The sequence below is a fragment of the Nanorana parkeri genome, unplaced genomic scaffold (genome assembly GCF_000935625.1).
Source record: "Nanorana parkeri isolate BGI_ZX_2015 unplaced genomic scaffold, ASM93562v1 scaffold1002, whole genome shotgun sequence".
NCBI classification, from domain to species: Eukaryota; Metazoa; Chordata; class Amphibia; order Anura; family Dicroglossidae; genus Nanorana; species Nanorana parkeri.
In genome coordinates, this window is record NW_017307270.1 from 319,535 (window position 1) to 340,851 (window position 21,317).

Here is a 21,317-nt window from a genome sequence, read left to right on the forward strand (position 1 = left end):
GACCATATATTTTATAATCCGATTATACAATCTCCTTTATATCCACCACTGACATTACTCCAGGATGACAATAAAGATCACATCTAGGCTTTCATTTGTTAGTAGTCAGATCTCCATGCACACTTGCATTCAACACAGAATCCAAAGTTCTATAGTTCAAAGAAAGTTTGAGAGTATTCATAGGCTTGATTTAGCAGCTCTCATAGATTATATTTATTTAGTTTATTGGCCATGATTTTAACTTTCGTATAACCTACACAAGCTGAATTAAAAAAAAAAAAGGAAAAATCAAGACCAAGTACCATCAAAGTCTTTTGTATTGTAGATCTACCATCAAACCATGTAGTGGAAGGCCCTAACTTATTGAATACAAACTGAGTGGGTTGTTTTAGGCATGTCCTTAATTAATGAAGCTTTGGTAAATTTTCCAAAATGAGTAACGTGCACGGCCAGCTTGAAATTCACCATAGAGAAAACAAGACAAGAAGCAGTAAAAAAGTATCCGTTTCTGCTTTAAGGCTTGTGTAGATGGGAGTTGTTAAATTCTGCTTTTTGCATTTGAACATAGTACTGCACATATACATGTAAAAAGAACACAAAGCTCCACAAAAGGCTGCATTTCACCTGCACTGTAAAGGCATCTTAATAGGACCTGCTATGTCCAAAGAAACACAATGTAAAGCTGCTTGGACACAGCTTCAAGGCTGATATGCAAATTAGCCCTGTCGGCTAACCCACCAACAAAAATATTGTATGGTTGTAAAACCTTGACTTGTGGCTCTCTGGACATTAAACAATAGAGGAATTTTCTAATATTGAGAAATCAAAAGGGCTCTTCCTGCAGCAGCAGTGAGCTGTGATCATAAGAGGGCAGCAGTAGTAGGCCAAGGAGCTATAGACATACCCAGAAGTATTGGAGGCTCTACAAATAGTGGAGCATATTACTGCAAAATAGGGGCATTTATTGATTCATAAGAGACAGCAAAGCTCCGATTACTATTTTTACGGGATGGAATGTGCTTTTTATTATTTAAACTCCCTGCTTTGGGTCAAAACGACATTCAGAATCATAACCAGCTCATAGAACCATATATACTTTTAATTATTTTTTTGATTAGAACTGCATATTTATAATACATACCAATGTATTTTTGACTATCAGCAAGTGTTTAAAAGAAGGAAAATCCCATAACATACTATAACCATTAAGAAATTTATTTTTCCAGTACACGAATTTCCACAAAACTGCCAGTCATCTGGAAGTTTTTTTGCATAAATAGTGCGTTGTGGCTGTAAATACAGACTAACAATCTACAGTTTAAATTAAATTCTGTAATTATAAAACCAATATATCTATGTTGTAATTTATAGCAAAGCAAGACATTACTTCCAACATAAAACTGGATGATCTGTCAGATCAGAAGTAAAAACTGGGGAAGCCATTCAAAAAATGACCACATCATAATTTTAGTCTCTTTATCCATTTTAATTCACAGGTCTTCCGGCCCAATGACTAGTAGGTCGTAAAAGCTCCACTGATGGCAAAAGATGCTGTGACATGTCCATTGTTATGAAGGCATTGTTTACATGTTGTTGAATCCCATCATTCCTTTCATGTTGCCAGCAGCTCCTTGTTGAAATTGTCTCATCATAGACTGAAGGCCTGCCATTCCACCTGCAAACACAAAAGGGTTATATAGTTTTAAAGAAGCCCAGGTCACCAACTTTAAAAAAAAAAAAAAAAAAACTGCAGGTAAAAAATTAAGTATTTTAAATGCTTACTTACAGCGTGCTATCTTTCCATCACAATTGTTTTATAAAACATGCGATGAGCCTCTGAACTTGCTAGCAAATCTGACTAGTCAATTTCCTAGCACAGCCCCCTCGCTTTTTCTGTCATACTGCTCTAGGAGTATCTAATTACTGACTCTGTAGTCATATCAATCATCTGAGCAAAGCAGAGAGTATCAGTCATAGCAGACAAGCTTTGGAAATCCAGGTTCGTCTCCATTTTTAAATGAACAAAAAAACAAACAAGCAATACTTACCTGTCCTGGTACCCACATCTCTGCTGCATGGAAGAAATATTCTTGCTTGAAGATTGGCATTCAAAACCTCTGGGAGTACTGGATGCTAGTGGGTCCCTCTGCACTGTGGATGTTCTCTGCCCACCCCAAAAGACATGGTCTCCCTCACCTTAAGGTATGGGCAGAATAGATCATGACATTTGTGGTGAGCTCTGTACCTTTTAAAAAGGAGAACTATGAGGCGAGTGCTTCTCACTCACCTCATAGTACTAGCCGACCTGTGACAATGAGACTGTCACAGGTCGGCTCAGTAGATCGGGAGGTGAGCGAACACATACCGGCGTTCGCTCACCTCTCGATCCTTTCACGGCTCTCTGCCGTGACAGGGGAGGGGCTGGATTCCCCCCCTCCCCGCCAGCGCTGACTGGCAGAACAGACATGGGAGGAGGCGGGTACAGCTGGCTCTGCCTCTAGATAAACAGAGCCAGCTGTCAGACTTGGCCACTTTAATGTGAATATCTGGCTTCCCTGTTGCACCCACAATGCAAACAGTGCACAGAGAATTACAAAACACTAAACTTGTATTGCTTAATTCCACATACATACTATTCCATGTATATGCTATTCAACCACACTTTAAAAGGTAGACAGACCATATTTATAGCAAACGATATGATTTGTTTTTGAATATGCCATTTTATATCACTACATGCCTTGTTCTTTTAAAAGTGGATGTGCAGCTCTAAATATTATTGACTTTATTTAATCAAAGATATAGAGGAAGTCTGCCACAAAGACTTACTCTCCAACAGCTGTGAGGTACCTACATGACCATAGGGGGGTTTGCAGAAGGAGCCACAATGCACAGCTGGGGACTAGGCTTTCAACACACCCAGAAATGTGTTGGAAGCTGAATATCTCAACCCAGGAGAGTTTGGCAGCATGGGTAGAGGGACAGGTAGGTACGGTTTATTTTGTAGCAAGGATTTTATTTCATATAAATTTACCTGGCTAATTCCATTAGTTCAGTACTTTTACACATCCCTGCCACACTGTCAGGCAGTTGACATTTATTGGTTCAGCTTTACCGATTTCTTTTTACTCTGCTGCTCATTGGACTATAAATATGCTGCATAATGTGCAGTCATTGAATATGTACAGGATAGGGATTGAGAGGTGACACAGGAAGCTGTAAAGCTAAGCCAGAACACAGTGGTGTCTTCTGCCTTGCAGCAAGTATATGCAAGTTCAAAAACCAGAGTTAGACTTGCCAGTAACCATTTTCAGGGCAGACTAAGGCAGAGGCTCCTCACTCTGGGCAAGATTTATCCAAAATAATCATATATCTGGCCAGAGCTTTAAGCAAATGTTGTCACTGGCACTGACAGGGATCTCTGCAGATAAACACAAAGGCCCACAACTTGGACCCTTCAGGTACTAAAAGCTAATCCTTTATTTGTTCCACCTTGTATAAATTCCAAGATTTAAGTAAAACCTGGATTGGAGCCATTGTTAACACTCACAATAATTGAATATTCTCCACACCTTCCCATAAATAGCTCAGGTAACCAACTGCTGTGTAGAATACCAAGAGAGCTTTGACCTTTAGGATCGGTTCCTCAGAAACCAAGTGTTAGTTTAAGGTCAACACGTTAAGATGTAGGACTAGACTCTGGGATATCAGATCTGGCTTGTTTGGGAGGAATCGAGGGGAAGATTAAGCCACAGAGGGAAGGATGGAGAACGAAAGCCTCTGGCCAAAATGAAGCAATCAGGATAAGATTTGTGCACTTGTTTTTGAGCAAGCAACCCGGAAGTTGCTTGCTCAAACAAGGATCACTTTGGACCCAGCGGCGGGGACGAGCGCACCTGACAGGTAAGTGTGGAGGGGACTGGGGTAGAAAAAAAGTAGCTGGGCTGTTTTTACCCTAATGCAGAGAATGCATTAAGGTAAAAAACGCCCAGACCTTAATACTACTTTAAGAGGTGCTTGCTCATTATAATTTGTAAAGTAGATTTAAACACTGCCTCTGACAGGTAAAGCATTACAACCCTGGGTTGTGCGTTATACGTTAACAAGGGACAATCCTCAAATTTCAGTCCCAAGTCTTTCTATAAGAACAGATCACTGTGAAAGTGCTCAGAAAAAAAATGGATTCAACCATCTTGCCTGCTTCAACAAAATATCTAAAAGAAAATATAAAAAAAAAAAAAAGAAGTCTTTATGTTGTGTGAATGGAAACAAACATATAGGAGGGGTGTTCTCCAATTTGACTGCAAAAGTGGAAATACACTTTTAAGCTCCGACACATACTGACACTAAGCTTAGACAGGGCTAGTCGCTGCTCAAAAAAATAAATAAATCTGAACTTTTTGTATACCGTTTAAAAAAAAAAGGCTTAATACACAGTATGTGCCTACTAGTCAGATTTTATGCCTTGACCTCTGCAATGAACTACAATTTATTAAATCGTAAAAATATATTGCAACATTTGCTAACAAATGAAAATTAGTAGTAATGAAAAAGTATCAATTGTACTTACCCATGTGCTGTAAAACTCTGGGGTCCATCATTTTTGCCATTTGTTGATTTAGTTTGGCCATTTGGGAAGGATTTACATTTTTTGACATGTCACCGCCTATAAACAGAATGGAAAAATGTATTGACAGCAACACATCTTCCAGCATAGATACTGCAATGTATTGATTAAAACGACATATAAAAAGAACACTGCAGATCTAATTATGCTGATACTTCGCCCTGTAAAAGGGAACGCTATAAAAAGTAAACTTTTTTATTCTGAAAAAAATGTAACATTTTATGGACTTACCTTTGAAAAGTCCTTTGATACCTCCCATTTTTTTAACCATCTGTGCAAACTTTGTATACTGTGCTAGCAGCTCCTGTACATCTCTTGTAGATACTCCAGATCCTCGGGCAACTCTTTGAATTCTGCCAGGCTGTTTACTGAAGAGTTTGGCACCATCTGTGTTATCAAGTTCTACAGAGAATATAAGCACAAACAATTCATTGAGCAACTCTATGTTCAGGTGTACGCCACTAGCTGTAACCGATATGTACTTTCTTCCACTTATCAAGGGAAGGAAACGTATGAATAACAAAAGCACGAAGATGTCAATGTGCGTAGTTTTACAGTAAAGATAATCTAGAAAGAAATACAGGAACTCCCCCACTGCTGAGATTCTGAAAGTGCTAGTTGACCGACTGTAAGCCACTGGCTTCAATACTTCCTGGACAGTGACTGGAGAGAAGTAATCAGATCTATAAATATCTGAGAAAAGGGTCAGAAGTCCTTGCCTGCATACTTGTTCTGGGTCATTGACAAAGCATGGAAGTTGGTCATCGTGACAGTCAGGCAGAAAGCAATGGTCAGCAAAGGCAGCCTCCATTTTTCTCTCATGACAGGTCTTCTTTGAAAGTAAACCATCACAAACTGGGATGATGTAAACTTAACTCATGAAGTTGTGGTATAAGCAGAGGATCCCTTCAGTGAAAACCAGAGTTCGAAATGATCAGCAGGTCTAGAGATCTTCAATTATATGAACATTCCTCTGAACATTTTCTTGGCTCCGCTCCCTGCCCTACGTCTCCTCATATCAAAGGAGAAATAAGGAGGCTCTGGTGATGACAGGGGTGGGGGTTAGCTCCACTTCTAAAACAATTGCTTAGACATGCAATACTAATCCTAGTACCTGCAGTTTTCACAGAAGGTAAGCTGTGCTTATTATGCATGGTTCCATCATATGATCAGTCTGAATTACCTTTTCCATAAAATCATTTTTATTCACTTGCAATGTGAATAATCCCTGTAGAGTCAATTCCCTAGCCCATTCCCCCTTCCATATCAAAGCCTTCTCTTCTGGGAGTGTCCAATTAATGTCTGTGCTGCTTTTATATAGCGGACAGGAGAGCAATGGGGAATACTAAAAGGTCCCGTTAAAGAAATTGTGGTTTGTAATTACATGGGTAAGCCAGCCCTGTTCAGAGAAGAAGTGTTCACACAAGTAAACTAAACAAGCACTATAAAAAGGTATAAGATACATGAAAACATATAGGGGGAATTTATAAAAACCAGGAGGAGACAAAATCTGGATCAGCTTCTCTGGTCAGATTGTTCAGTTAAGATTTGAAAATGAGACTGAATGGTTGCCATGCACAGCAGCTCCAGAATTCTGTCTGCTCCAGGCTTGATAAATTCCCTTCAAAGTATTCAAAAAAATACTCTGAGGGGAAATTATCAAAACTGGAGCAGACAAAATCTGGAGCAGTTGTTGAAGTTGAAAAGTTGGTTAAGCTATGAATCCATTTTGTATTCATGTTCAAGACTCCATTTTGTTGATCAATGCATTCAAGTAAGTGTCAATAAAAGGACATTATCTTTACATCAGCTTTATTTTGCATTCAAGTTTACAAAAACTTCCTCCTTTTTGCAACACTCTAGTCTTATGGGCTGTTGATAAAGTGACCAATACTCCCAAATATGGTATAGTTTCACACACCAGGCAAAGTCAGCCCACCACAAAAGACCACTGGTTCCTTAAAATGATTGTTTCGATTTGACCATAGTTAAAATAAGGCAATTTGGGGAGTGACTTTGCAGTTTTAGACAGTTATCTCATTGCTGTGATAAATAATCAAATATTATTGGATGATTTGTATTTCCATGACTACCCAGTGTGGGATGTCACTGGGATGAGCCTCATTAATTATGCTAATATGGCTTTGTTTAAAAATTCATGTAACCTGTTGTGACGTAGCAGAATGTTTGTCTTGACATCCTGCCCAATACGTACTGAATACATTTTAGTTATGATGAGCACACAAATCTCTGTTCCTGGTAATGCGAGGTCTGGTATTTCAGCTAGGACACTGTGCATGGCAACCAATCAGCTTTTCTCTTCAGTTTGTTCAGTTAAGATTTGAAAATGAAAGAGAAGCTGATTGGTTGCTCCAGTGTAATACATTTCCCTCTGTGAATATACATGACAGCAAAGTCTACATACTTACTATATATGCAAGCAATAACAAAGGGCTTACCCTGGTCATTCATGCTGTCCATGATGGTCATAAGCTTTTTCAGACGAGCCATTGACTCCTGCTCATTGCCCTTACTCATAAAATCTTGTCCAAAGCCAGGAATCATTCCCTGTCAACACAAATAAGAAAATATATTTTTAAGTACAACCCTACAAGTGTGTATCTACTACCGTAGCAAAATAAATTCAAATAATCATGGGGGATAGTTCGGTTAACTAAAAGATCAAAAGGAACAAATAACATTTAAAAATAAATTAAAAGTCAGATTCCCCGTGCTGCTGCCCCCCCCTCCCCCCAAAAAAGAGAAGACTTTAAAAGGAGCCAATTAAGTAAGCAGTCTAGACATGCTAGAGGGTCATTCACAGGGGAGCAGTTCTGACCCCCCTGCCAAATACCATCCCACAGTGACCGACACCATTTGCAGTGTTCTGGCTGCATCTGCCCAATATGTTAAGTTGTTTCAGCTGTGGGTGGAACACTGAAGTGTGACGGCAGCCTACATAGAACATTTTTTTAGTACATATAGCAGTGAAAGGATAAGTGATGGAACAAGATATTTACTGTTTACCTTCATTCACAGACAGACAGCAATACCTGAGATACCAGAGTTCACATAGGCATAACACTTACCAATATCTGGCTAAAAGGGCCCATTTTCATGATATTCTGAAACTGCTCATACATATCTCTCAATGTGAACTGACCTAAATTATAAAGAAAATAGGACACATCAGATTTACATATAAAAACTTATGCCAAATGCAATAAAAAGCAATGTCAATACAAGTATTTAGCACTTACTTTCAAGGACACGGTTTTACTACTAATGTTTAATTAATAACATTTTACAGCATGTGTACAAATACAATTTCTACACTGCTTCTTGGACAACCAAGGTGTATTCAGATTCCAGCTTAAAAAGCTCCAGTGCCAACATTCATGTGTACTTACCATGTTTCAATTTCTCTATTAGAGCTTCATTATCATCTAGCTTCAACTCGTTCACTTTATCAATCAACCCTTCAATGTCTCCCATTCCTAAAAAAAACAAAAAACATGCACAGATCAGACAATAAAACATCTGAAGGGAATTGGGAGATATTGCATTGCTCTGCAGAAGCTTACATTTGTATTTTATTTGAAAAACAGTGTTTAAAAAAAAAAAAAAAAAAAAAAAAAAAAAAATGTACAAAGTGAAGAGATTGTAAAACACTCATTTTGCACTTACCCAGCAGTTTGCTGATAAAAGGCTGTGTTTTAAATGGTTCAAAGTCATCTATATGTTCTCCAGTTCCAATGAAAATGATGGGACTCTTTGTTGCGGCAACACTGTGAATAATTAGATTATATAAGATTTAAGATGATGGGCATTAAACTAATATTTAGTAAAGTAGTTCATCATTGGAATTTAGTATGGTATATATTCTAAATCCAAGTCTCTTGTAAAAGAAATAAATGCTGCATTTTAGGTTTAACATTCTCAGTGTAGGAACATGGAAATATCTCCTTAGTCCTATGTTGTTTATATTAGGTGAACTGAAGTACATTCAGACAGGGCTCAGACTTCCATAATGGTTTTTAACAAAGTTGTACTATGAGAATTTGCAGCCGGGGAATCCTCAAAGAACCTTTCTTTGTGGCTCCTGATTTCCCAAAAACCATGGAGTGACATGTTAAATAGTGGAGCTCCCGTTTAAAAAATATGCCACCCAAGCACTAATTAGTTCAACTAGCAAAGACAAAAAAAAGACAGCCAATTTCAGTTAGACTTCATATATTACACTGACTGTCCATTTTTACATGAATCGTTAGCTGAATGTATGGACAGGTATGATAACAGCAGACTTACGCACTAAGAGCTCCTCCTCCTTTCGCATGACCATCCAGCTTGGTCACAATGACTGAAGCTACATCTACTTTATCCTTAAAGGCTTTAGCTTGGGCTTCACAAGCTTGACCAATGGACGCATCCATAACATAGACAATATTATCAGGTTGCTGAAATGTGAATATACGTGATAAATATTAACATAGAAGCTGAACATAAAACAGATCTTGTTGCATAGAAACTGCAATTTTTCATTTGTTTTACCCTAGAGATCAGCTAGCTCCAGAACGCCCGAGTGGCCCGAGTACATTCATAACATAATTGGACATGTGTATAGGAGATTGTATTATTCTAAAGGCCCGTTCCAACAAGCCTCTACGCTAAAATGCTGCGTTTCAGCAAACAGGGTTAGTGTGTTGTTACCGTTTATCTTTTTTAAACTTTTTTGGTAGTGTACAATATGTACACTCCATTCATGCCCCCGCATGGCAGCATGGTCCGCTGCGCTGCCATGCAGCTACCTGCAGTGTGATCCATTGTGCTGCAATAACATGTGGCATGCTTGCATTTTATTGTAGTGTCCCACCCATTATCCGGCATTCTGTATGAATGGGACATACAGAAAGCAATGGTTTTCTAATTTTCCTAACGGGGACCGGTGTCGTTCCAGTGCGGTACAGCACAGGTCACCGCTAAATGTGTGAATGGTTCCTTATCCTCAGCACAGCAATCAGTCTAAACAAATTCTTTTTCCCCCCAGCCCCATAAGCCAATTGGCCAAGGCAGTCTGTATTGATAGTAAAACGAATCAATACACCATTCTGCTACTTAAATTGTGTTAAAATTAATTTCATAAGACACTAGAATATTGCTGGTTAAGGAAGGCTTCCTTACTATAGCATTAGAAACTTGAAGCATTTCTTCAAACAAGGAATCCTCTTGCTTGTGCCGACCACTTGTGTCCACAATTATAATTTCAAAGTTTTCGTTCTTAAATTTTTCGACACCTTCATAAGCAATGTTCACCGGATCCATCTCTGTGTAGCTGTAGAACAAGACATTTCCATCATAAAAAATACACACGCACACAAAAGAAGCAGATTGTTAAGAATAATAAACTTGTATTAGACATTCCATATATACAGAGCAACAGCTCAACTGCTTATTAATAGCCATCCCAGCTTTAGGATTCCAGATAAACGTGTTCATAGACTACAAACAGATTGGCCAAATAAAAAATTATATTTTTTATTTAGAGCATAATTACAGTATGTATTTACAAATATGCAACACATAACCAGGAATGAACAAATCTTGTTTCCCCACAAGATTATATGTTCATTTAATGCAATTAAAGCATGTTATTTACGTGTAAATTAGATATTCTTAGAAGAGCAGAGGGCTATGACATGCAAAAAGGCAGGGGGCTAGACAAAGGAACTAACTATTTCTGGAGTAGTCAAATTTTCTAGCAAGTACAAAGGCACATTGTGAGTCAATTTTCTGTGCTTTTTTCTGCTTCATTCAAGTTGGAGACAAGGTCTCTATAAATTCATGTATCTAAGCCATAATGTACTTTTCTAAATGCATCAAGTCAATCAAATATACTTGGATTTTTGTAGTTGCCTGATTAAGGGCCTTCCTCAAGAACTTGCATACTAGAACAAAGGGATAACCTATCCCTGGGTGGACATCCAGACATACCCAGAAAGGTACCTGCAGCAAGAAACTAAAGTGTTCTGCCTACTGACAATCCATGGAAGAGCAGAGCCCTCCAGAGATCATCTCCACCTGTCAGGCAGAATCTAGGATGTACAAAACCTCTCAGTACACAGACTACTGGGTAGGAATAACTGGTTTACAAGGCACTGTCCTTAAGGGAGACACAGCAAGTGAGTCTAATACTCTCGGCATCATCCAGAGCAGGGAATAGACTAGTTCCCCTGTCGCAAGAAAGACTCCACTCCTTCCCAGTGAAGAAGGCATGATAAAACCTTGGTATGACCAAGGCAGGTTCCCCTGATGTGAAAGTAAAGAACTGTTAAAAAAAAAACAAGGATGGTAACCCTGCAGCTGGAGGATCTCAATGAATGAAGCCCACCCCTCTTATAAAAAGGAGAGAAGACTATTATAGCCATCTGAAGAGGCTGAAGGATCACAACAGGGACTACCTGGTCCAAGGGGAAAGACCCACTAGCCCACATAGAACCCAGAGTCAAGACAAAAGGTAGAGGCTAAGGAGCCAGTAAAGAATAGAAGAGCGGGAGGCAACCTTGAAGCGAGGGTCCCCCAAACTCCCTTGAGGGAGCAAAGGGGGTTGACTCGCTGCCTGATGACAATCTGAGGGTACACAGACTGTGGAACTTTTTAGCGAGGTGAAGCTGGAACACAGGTGACAGTTACCAATGCTGCAACCCCGTGAAGCCTGATCTAGCAAGGGTTAGGACCTTTGGAAAAGTGATAAAGCTGACTTTCTTCACAGGAGGTCACCTGAGCAACCCACAATAGGAATGCCAGGAAAAGGCACCAGGCTGAATACAAGAGTCTATGCTCCAAGAGGTAGCAGGTGTGCCTGGGTGACGCTGAGGAGCCAGGTCCATATAGTAACATAGAAGTGTGGCAGCAGAAATAGACCAGGTGGCCCATCAAATCTGCCCCTTTACTTTTTAATCTTTTTCTCTGACACGTTTAAATTCACGTACGCTTTGAAGCGGCACTAAAAACGTAGTAGTTAAATGTTAAAAATGCACTGCCAGCCATGAACCTCTCCCAGTCCACCATGGTTGGTTGTTAGGATCACTGGCATCCCAGCCAGTGACTTATGCATTCATTTAAAGTGACACTAAACTCAGGAGTTAAACCTTAAAAATGCATTCAAGTACCTTAAAAATGCATTCAAGTACCTTAGCTATTAACAAAAATGTATCTTATTTGTGCATCACTCAGCTGAAGATCCTCAAGTCATCTCCGAATTGGTGCTGACACTGTCCTTCCTTCTGGAGGGTGGCTACTTTTGTTCCCCATGCTACCTGTGTGTGTGTTGTAAAGTAGCCACCGCTCCAAGCTGCCTGCAATCTCACGTTTAGTTTACCAATTAGCCACCTTCCAGAAGGAAGTACAGTGTCAGCATGAATTCAGAGATGATTTGAGGATATACAGCCGAGTGATGCACGTTTTTTGTTAATAGTCAAGTTATATCTTAAAAATGCATTCAAGCACCTTAAGTGTCACTTTAATGACTCACTGCCTGTGCAGGACGTCTGTTCAAAGCAACTGCTCTTTTGATTAAAAAAAATTAATATAAATACTAGTTTCAAACTTTCCTCCTAGTAGTGTTCTTGATCTTGGCTTTATATTGAAAATACTGCCCTCCTGAACCTTATTCATACCCTAAATGTATTTTAACCCCTTCATGACTGAGGCCTTTTTTTCATTTTTTGTACCCATGTTATATTCCACATTTTAAGTCAGAGCTGATCCTAGTTGACTTTGTAAGGCTCCAGACATTTGTTCCACATGCGCAATTAGGTGGGAGTATACCCTGGAAGTGGAAAGAACCTTTTTGGAGGTATTTAACCCATTTTGGCAGATAAAAAGGTAACTGCCAACGCAGGATGGAGGGCAGAACCTGCCAGATGAAACAGGGGTTCTAGCTGCCTTCTCAAAGGAGAACAGATTCAACACACTCTCAGGTGGAGTGCAGGACCCTTCCACAAGAGTACCTAGAATAGCAGATGTAGTGGAAAGGTCTCTGCAGCTGTAGGAGCTCTGAAAACACCAAAGGCTGGAGACAGAAGGCCCAATCTCCAAATGCAGGGTAGTACAGACTGTGGAGCTGAAGATTCAGATGATGTGGACCCTATAATTACAGGATAACCGGATTCCAGAATGCAGGCATCGTCAATCATGTTTTTCAATTATAATTACAACTAACTAGTATTACAAGGAGCACTATCAATTACAATGAACATGCGAGTACAAGTTACACTCTGACCTATACACATGTGTATGTGCCGTGTCTATGAGTTGGCATTGTTATAAAGGAAATCTGGAGACTGATTGCACAGCCAAGAATTTCCCCTACCCTCCAGACTTAACGGTGGTAAAAAAACAACACTTGTTCTGGAAATCACATGTAACAATACAATTCCTATTGTGCATTGTTCACTATAATCTTGAAAGACGCTCTACATATAATAACACTGAATGAAGCAATGCATATAGGAGTCACAGTACCTGCCATAGAATGGTATTCTGGCTTTTGTAGCATTCTGTTTCAACTGATCGAAGGCTCCTGTAAATACACATCAATGTACAGGTTATATTTACCAACACAGCTGCCTATTCTTAAACAATGAAGCTATAAATGTATATGAACATGTAGAAAACTCAATTTGTCACTTCAATGTTACAAGTATAACAAAAGCCCAAATTTTCAATTTTTAGGGCACATGCACTGCATTAAGGCATCACACTGATAATGGGCTGCAATGCCCCAAAACATCCTGAAATTAAGAGGAATCACAAAATTTGTACCAAAATGCACCATGGTGTGTTGCAGTGCTATTCAAAATGAATGGCAACACATGTAACCTGCGCTGCTCCACATTGCCAAATGGGCCTTTGGAGAGTGAAGAAGGGGTAAAAACCCCCGTCAGTTTGTTATTGATGTGTGTCACTGCTAGGGAGATTCTCCCTTTCTGTCCTGGTGACCACTGTCACCAGGACAGAGAATAATGGGAAAACATTTTGCAGACGTCACCGTAAGAGGTGAGGGGAAAATCTTCCAATAAGCACACCTGCTTCTACCACAACTGTGAAGTTCCCCTCTCTTTGGAGATATTTCCGGGACACAAAGTAAAGGGGAATCCTAATATGACAAAGAAAGCAAAAAGGAAACAGACATTGGGTTCCCTACTCCATCCAAAACAAATGTTCTGGTTTAAGTTATATATTAAATCTACAAAGGATTCTTGGGAGTATCTAAAATTCTTCTTGTACACTTACCTGCTCTAAATGTATCAGCACATATTAAACATGTTTTCCATCCTTTTCTCTGATAATAGTATGCAAGCTGAAACACAATGAACACAATTTGTTTGTTTACTGGCTTGTCTTGTATAAATCCCATCCACATTACACAATGCAAATATCAGTGAGAATAATTTAGCTACACTAAAGCCAAAAGAGTCAAAGAAGCACATTCTACCTTACCTTCGAACAGGTTGTTGTTTTCCCACTTCCTTGTAACCCTACAAACATTATGACGTTCGGCTTTCCTTTAGTGGGTGCCCATGCTTTTACTCCTGGATCCACCAGCTGTGGGAGACAGAAAATTGACCATAGGCATCTGAAGATTCCAGTTTTATTTTAATTAGCTCTGCAAACACAAATCAGACTAAATCTTTAACGGATATAATGCTGGTGTGATATTTTAAGCAAGAATAAGTATGAAGGTCAGAACTTTTGTGATCTGCATACTTGTTCATGGTCAGTGATAATTATTGCAGGTAGTGGGTTAGTATTGGTGCATTCAACTAGCGGTTTCAGAATGGTTGCCATTGCTGACCAATGCAGCAATGGCAAACCTCAAATTTTTCCATGACAGGTTTACATTATGGGTCCTGTTTTTCTGCACACCACCACACATGTAATCAGACTAATTGTCAGTACAGGAGAGAGAAGCCTGCATAACTGTACAAGACTGAAGGTAAAGCTAGATTTAGGCTTTGAAGCAAAACACACATACCTTGACCAGCTCCTTGAAGACAGCATGCTGAATCATTTTCCTCTTATTGAGACCAGATGCCATTTCTTCCAGATCAATTGCCGACCTGGGAATAAAACCCACATGGTTTTACTTCAATCTACATTCCTTTTTTTCCACAATGTTAAAAAGGAAAACTATAATGGTTTTTGGTCAATTTTACACCAGATACATAAGGGAAGGGTTAAAACCTGTCAATGTATTACTTTCTTTTTTTCCCCCATTGGGGAAAAAGATTTCCCTTACTTCCTTTTACAAGTGACAGGATCTAAGCAGAAAGCTTGCCAATTAGGACATGAGAAAGCAATATATACAGTTTTAGTAGACAGGGAAGGACTTAGAAATTCTACCAGGTTTTCTTCTTGTCTGCATTTACATTAGAAAGATTTCTTCCACTTCCTGTCCCACAGATTGTTGTCCATTACATTGGGAGTGAAGGAAAATCTTCCAACAGGGATACAGACCATTAAAACCTGACATAAGCTTGCATTCTTTTTATTTACTTTTGATTAGATTGGAAGTGTTTTTCCTTTATATAAAATCACATTCCAAAAAAAAAAAAATTCAATATAGGGCAGCTTTCATGGCATTCAGCCTACATAGCATGTTTGGTATGAAGCAGAACAAAGTCCAATATCTGTATTAGGAACACACTTACTTGACATTTTCTCTTAGTTGCTTTACAAGTTTAATGTTGACATCTGCTTCCAATAAGGCTGTACATACTTCTTTCAGCATAGCACCGAGCACCTACAATGAAAACAGACAAGGATGGTCCTTATAAATGCCAGCTCTCATTGCTTATTGGACTACAATGGTGCAAATAACTGACTCGCACTCTATGTAAGTTGCCACAAGACCTCTTCCAGCATGTTGGGAAAGAAAGATTAAAGTGAATTTGATCTGCCTAATACATTTCCAATGTACTGAAGTGCATTCAAAACACCTGATTTCAAATCAAGCCCTGTGTCCCTCTGGAGCCCCTTGGATCCCAGGCCCAGGATATGTATGGGGCTTCAGCTGCTGGACAAGTCAGAATTAAGCCTACAACACTTTTTATAAACTGTCAAATGCCAAAACTTCAGCGGTAAGTAGATGCTCTGGCATTTAAGTTGACAGTAAAGAATGTGGGGCTTAGTAGTTGGCGGGGACAAAATTCTAATATCAACTTGTACAGTCTGGGCTTAGGACTTATGAGGCCCCACAAGGACAAAAAGGTATCCACCCAAAGAATAAACAAATATACTTGCTGGGACCACAAGGTCCATGCACTTCAGTACTGTTGGATGTGAAAGGTTTAGGTCTGGATACGTTCACTTTAAAAATGTTGAAGGTCTTAGAATAATATTCTCAACAAAAATAGAACAGCTCCACATCAGTTAATCATTATATATTTATATGAGAAGTTAATCAGTCATGATATGTTCCGTTAGACTTACCGGTAACGGTATTTCTAGGAATCTTCCAGGACAGCAACCTGAGAGATGATTGGTTCCACCTTCTACAGGAAACACAATTAGCAAAACAGTTAAAAGCCCCTCCCCTTCCCCTCGTACCTCAGTTGTGATAAAAGTAGACTACCACCCCAGTAAACGAGGGGACAACCCAACAATAAATAACATACCATACATCATTCCGGGTGGGAAGTAGGCTTGCTGTCCTGGAAGATTCCTAGAAATACCGTTACCGGTAAGTCTAACGGAACATTTCCCCAATCATCTTCCAGGACAGCAACCTGAGAGGATAAACAAGTACACAAAATACAAGCCTACCTCTCTAGGGCGGGACAATTGCTTGAAGCACCTTTCTGCCAAAGGCCAGATCTTGCTGGGACAGGACTTCAATTCGGTAGTGTTTGATGAAAGTGTCCTGCTTTGACCAGATAGCTGCCCTGCAGATCTGCTCCACTGATGCCCCAGCTCTTTCTGCCCATGAAGTGGACAATGACCTGGTTGAATGGGCCTTAACTGAAAGGGGTAACTCCTTTCCCTCCGACTTATAGATGCAGACAATCACCTGTCTAATCCACCTGGCAATAGATGCCTTAGAGGCCTGCAACCCCTTCCGTGGGCCAAAGAATAACACAAACAAATGACTAGATTTTCTAAAATGCCTAGTTGCCTCCAGGTATTCAATGAGACAACGTCTAACAATGCATTAATACACTTTAGAAGATATAAAATGTACAAAAACATTTTGTTAATGCAGTGAGCAAATAAACCAGGATAAAAGCAGATACATTGATCAAACAAGGGATGAAAGCAGATATAGCGATCATACTAAAATAACCACATTCCTGGTTTCCACTTCTAACTACAGAATAAAAAACACAAAACTGAAGACCCCTTTCACACGGGCTGATCAGGAGGGCATCAGTGATCCTGATTGGAGCGGTATGGATTAGATGTCACTGTTGCAACATCCATGTCCATCGAGCGTAAAAAACTGAAGTGACCAGACCCCAAGTTGGTCTATGGGGAATGTAAATGATCATTGGTCCATTTACATCAGATTACCCCCGATCTGGTACAATCAGGTCCATTGAAAAGGAGCACTGTTCCATTTGTTTTTGAAAAGGCCTGGCCAGAGTCAGAGGTAACCGAGTGTAAATGGGCGCCCGTCCATTTACACACAACTGCCCGTAGACTTACATTGGCCATCCGATCGTGTCCACCTGAAAAACAGGGCATAATTGGTCGTCCTTTTGTTGCCATATTTTCTCCCCCATTTCTTTAGAAATAGGCATGCCTGCTATTAGAGCTTACAATCATGAAACAATATGTCATGCAACAAAGTCTTTGGAGATCTTCAAAGATACCTGAATACGACTGATCAATATCAATGTAAATTCAAACACACCATAACACATGCTTTTTAATTACATTCAACTTGTTGCTATTTCACCATTGGGTTTGACTCTAGTATATACAAAAGAGAGATCATTTTTTAGCACAACCAATCAAAATTCACTTAGCTGAAGCCAGAACAATACATAATGGATTCTGATTGGTTGCCATGAGCTACTGTACTAAATAATTAGCACTTTTCATGCTGTATTGGTACAAAACCACAGTACATGTTTTAACACCAAACCATCCAGCAGAAAATATTAGCAGTGATGGTGTACATTAGAAATGGTTCAAAACAGCTAGGCAGAATAACTACTGGCTGCTTGGATTTTCTAGTGATGAACAAAACAGGAAAAAACAGTGTAGTTTAGTAAAATCTCACCTCCTCATTAATGATGGTGGCATTGCTCAAAGAGCGTAGAGCCGAAGTGATCTTCCGTCCAAGGTCAGCTAAAACCATTTTGGCTCTTTCCTGTAACGCGCTTTACCCTACAACAAAATAAAGCAAGATTAAATACAATGGGTCTTTCACAAGTTCCAATATCAGGGTCTGAGTAAAACATTCACCTACTGTTACACGATACATATAACTAACCTTTGCATGACAGAATTGCTTAGCGAGTCTCTGACCGAGAACAAGCATGTGCACATTAGGTGCCCAGTCACCTAACTATACAGTATATATGCTTGTTGCACTGATTCACCAAGCAATGATGGCAATGCAGAATGCATTTCCACAAACCAGTCAAAATCATCTGCCTATGATGTTTGAAGTTCACCTGATGCAGCTGTGACCTTTGTCTCAACTGCAAGTCTCCCTTAACACCTAGGCATCAGCATTTCCACGTGTAAAACGCGCGTTTTTACACACGTCTTTCCCTTGCATTGGTTTGTGTGTTTTGCACATTGTACGCATGTTGGATGCACAAAGACAAAGATGCTCGTTTTATTGAGCAGATAAAAATACATTGCTTGGAATAAGGAAACGTGCGCGTAAATGCGCACAGAAATTTGCAAAACGCTTGTGTCTCGAGTTTTAATGCATTTCCATTGAATTCTATGCGGCCAAGCGCGCTGTAATCTGTCCGAAAGAAGCTAATGTACCTTTTCCAGCGTTTACAGCTGGCGACAAAACTCTCAGGTTTGAAAAGGGACCACAGAAATGCATGGGATTTCTAATGTTGAGAGTTTTGTCGCACTAAGCTTTGAGCGTAAAAAAACTAGAAGCTCCTGTACTTCTTTGGGCACAGGGCGTTTTTCAGCGCGGTCCTACTTGCTGAAATACGCCCAGGTGGGAACCATGCCCATAGGCAATTATTGGTTTTCACATGTTGAGCGTTTTACAGCGCGTCGATCAGTGCTGTAAAACGCCCAGGTGTGAACCAGGCCTAAGGGCTATATCACACTAGCAACTTTGTTGCAGCGATCTGTAGCAGCTACAAGTCTTTGTTTTCTCAGGTGAACTGTAGCTGGATACAGAGTTGCTGCTGTTACTGACTTTTCTAGGCAGCTACAGATCAATGGTAGCCATAATCACAATCTTTTCACTGGGTACATTGCAGCATGCAACATCAGCAGTGATGCTAGACACATAGGGGGTTGCCTTGAGGTCAAGCAGATCTTACAGCCATTGACAAGAATTACCAATTTTGGGATTTATTAAATGTCGGCTGCTACGGAAAACCTATACTAGCAACAACTGGCAGATGAGCACCTTGGTATACAGTAAAATCAAGGCTTGACAAATCCCAGGAGTCAGGTAGCCAATGATCCTTAATAATTACAGCTGGGGCCTAGCTTTAAAGGTTTTCTCTGGTGGTTGTCAATGGAACTGGCCCCTTAATAAATAAAAAGTCTGCTGGCTCCTGAATTCCATACTGATTGGTCCATCCCAGATCTGATCAAGTCATTTAGAGACAACTGTCTCTGATCTTCAAGGACAGTGCCAAACACTGAAAATTGCTCCTGGGAATGTCTTTGTCCTGGGATACTTCCAGTTTTCCATTCTCACTAAACCAGGAATACAAGTTCTCTTCCACTTTGTGTGCCTAATAATTTGTGCATTAGGAGTAGATATCTAACCTCGCTCTGAATAGTCAGGATGGAATGCAGTTGTTACATCAGTTTATATTGGACTTCTGAAAATGTACTTCCATTGGCAGCAGTCATTCAGAAAGTCCTGTTGATGACAATACAAACTGATCAGAAACCCAAGCATTCTGAGCTGTCAACAGAACAAGGGTTGAGGGAAATTTCTTCCAATGGGGACATCTGTTCTAATGACAAGTCCCTAATATGGGAACTCCCCTCACTTTGGAGAAATTACCCCTGATTTCTAGTTAGATCTACAGGACAGGAAGTGAAATTAAATCTGCACAGGAAGTGAAATGAAAGAACTCCAGGGCATTTTTTTAAAATTAACCCTTGCAGTGGGGCTAGCCCTGCACTGCAAGGGTTAAAGGAGAAATATGAGGAGTGATTTTCACTCATACTCATAGTTAGATCAAACGTGTGACAATGAAACTGTCACAAGTTGACTCTAGAGGCCGGGAAGTGAGCGAACACATACCGTCGCTTGCTCACTTTCCGATCATCTCCCTGCAGAGAGTGGTGACCGTCAGTCATGGCTCCCTGCAGGGATTGCCCCCCTCCCCTGTTTAATCCTCCAGCACTGATTAGAGGAATGGATGGGGGAGGGAGCGGGCACAGCTGGCTCTGCCTCTAGATAGGCAGAGCCCGCTGTCAATCAGCCAGCTAGGTGGTTCTCGACAGTATTGTCGGGTTCCGTCTCTGCTGCGCCGCTCTCAGTTTATAGCGAGCATTATTTGCTGGGTGCTGCAGCCTGAAGCAGACAATGTATATACATATGCCTTAACAATTGCTTAATGATGAGGACTTTGTACACCCGTAGCTTTACCACTGTCAAATGTTCTGTGTTAAATATGAAACTTTAACAAATATTAAACAAGAAAATATATCTAAAAGCACTTCATTTTTTTTGATAAGAGTAATGTAGGGTAGGGTTAAAAGCACTGGCAGGCTTTCTGGCTTTTGTTTTTGCAGTCTGTACCCTATTGAGAGATTTCACTTCCTGTTTCACAAACACAACAGTAAGTGAGAGCTACGCTACACCAGTTAAATCCCCCTTCAGTTGTCACTAAACAAGTGTCAAAACTGGAAGATTTCCCCTCAGTTCCTGTTCTGGTGACAACTGTGGCATTCTGGATTTTTCCCATCAATTTTTCCCTGTGACTATGATCACCAGGACACATCAAGGGGGCGAATATTCCAGGGGTGGGGGACACCCTGACAGAAGTTCTACCCTCTCACCAATCAATCCAAAACTGTAATAATTAGGCTTTATATACACTTTAAGGCAATACTAGGATGTCCTGGCTGACAGTCACTATCTGAGCAGTAAACATTCTCATTCCTGCCATTCCGGCCTCTCCAGTGTCCGGTGGGACTTGAGGCTCTCCGCCAGCTGGAGGTCCCCAGGAAGTGAGGACAGTCCATATTACCCAGAATAGACTCCTCTGTCCCTGTGTAAAGCCCCCGGCGGGACCGCTTAGCCCGGCGCCTCTCCTCCCTCCTCCGATGGGGAAATACGTCTACAGAAGCCGCAGCACAACCGAGAACCGCAGCACAACCGAAAACCCCAGCAGCTTCCGCTCCCTAGGAAACGTCACCATTTCCAGGTGACCTCTCACCTTACGCTGCTTTTTGTTTCCGGGACTGCGTTCGCACCATAGAGACTTCGCCAGCATCGCAACTGGCCGCAGGCCGC

At 40.4% G+C, this 21,317-nt stretch overlaps 1 protein-coding gene across 2 annotated transcripts; it reads right to left on the reverse strand.

Moving 5' to 3' along the window:
* Positions 1–1,263: 1,263 nt before the first annotated feature.
* On the reverse strand, positions 1,264–21,161 carry SRP54 (signal recognition particle 54). 2 transcript variants are annotated; one of them, XM_018567054.1, is made up of 16 exons: positions 21,052–21,161; positions 17,913–18,019; positions 15,340–15,431; positions 14,664–14,748; positions 14,129–14,233; positions 13,922–13,988; positions 13,151–13,208; positions 9,809–9,959; positions 8,936–9,084; positions 8,315–8,415; positions 8,038–8,124; positions 7,717–7,790; positions 7,087–7,195; positions 4,859–5,029; positions 4,571–4,666; positions 1,264–1,675 (listed from the first exon to the last, which is right to left on the reverse strand). In XM_018567054.1, the coding sequence occupies exons 2-16, from the start codon at positions 17,988–17,990 to the stop codon at positions 1,584–1,586; spliced, it is 1,515 nt and encodes a 504-aa protein (XP_018422556.1). In that variant the 5' UTR covers positions 17,991–18,019; positions 21,052–21,161; the 3' UTR covers positions 1,264–1,583. The 2 variants fall into 2 exon arrangements, with proteins under 2 accessions (XP_018422556.1, XP_018422557.1); XM_018567055.1 differs by lacking the exons at positions 15,340–15,431; positions 21,052–21,161.
* Between the last annotated feature and the right edge of the window lie 156 nt (positions 21,162–21,317).

What these genes read in the sequence shown, in the direction of transcription:
- SRP54 (XM_018567054.1), bottom strand. Translation starts at nt 17,990, where the DNA reads ATGGTTTTAGCTGACCTTGGACGGAAGATCACTTCGGCTCTACGCTCT. An exon ending in CCACCATCATTAATGAGGAG is followed by an intron (nt 15,432 to 17,912) that starts GTGAGATTTTAC and finishes TTTTCATTGTAG; the next exon opens with GTGCTCGGTGCTATGCTGAA. An exon ending in TATCAAAGGACTTTTCAAAG is followed by an intron (nt 4,667 to 4,858) that starts GTAAGTCCATAA and finishes TTCTGTTTATAG; the next exon opens with GCGGTGACATGTCAAAAAAT.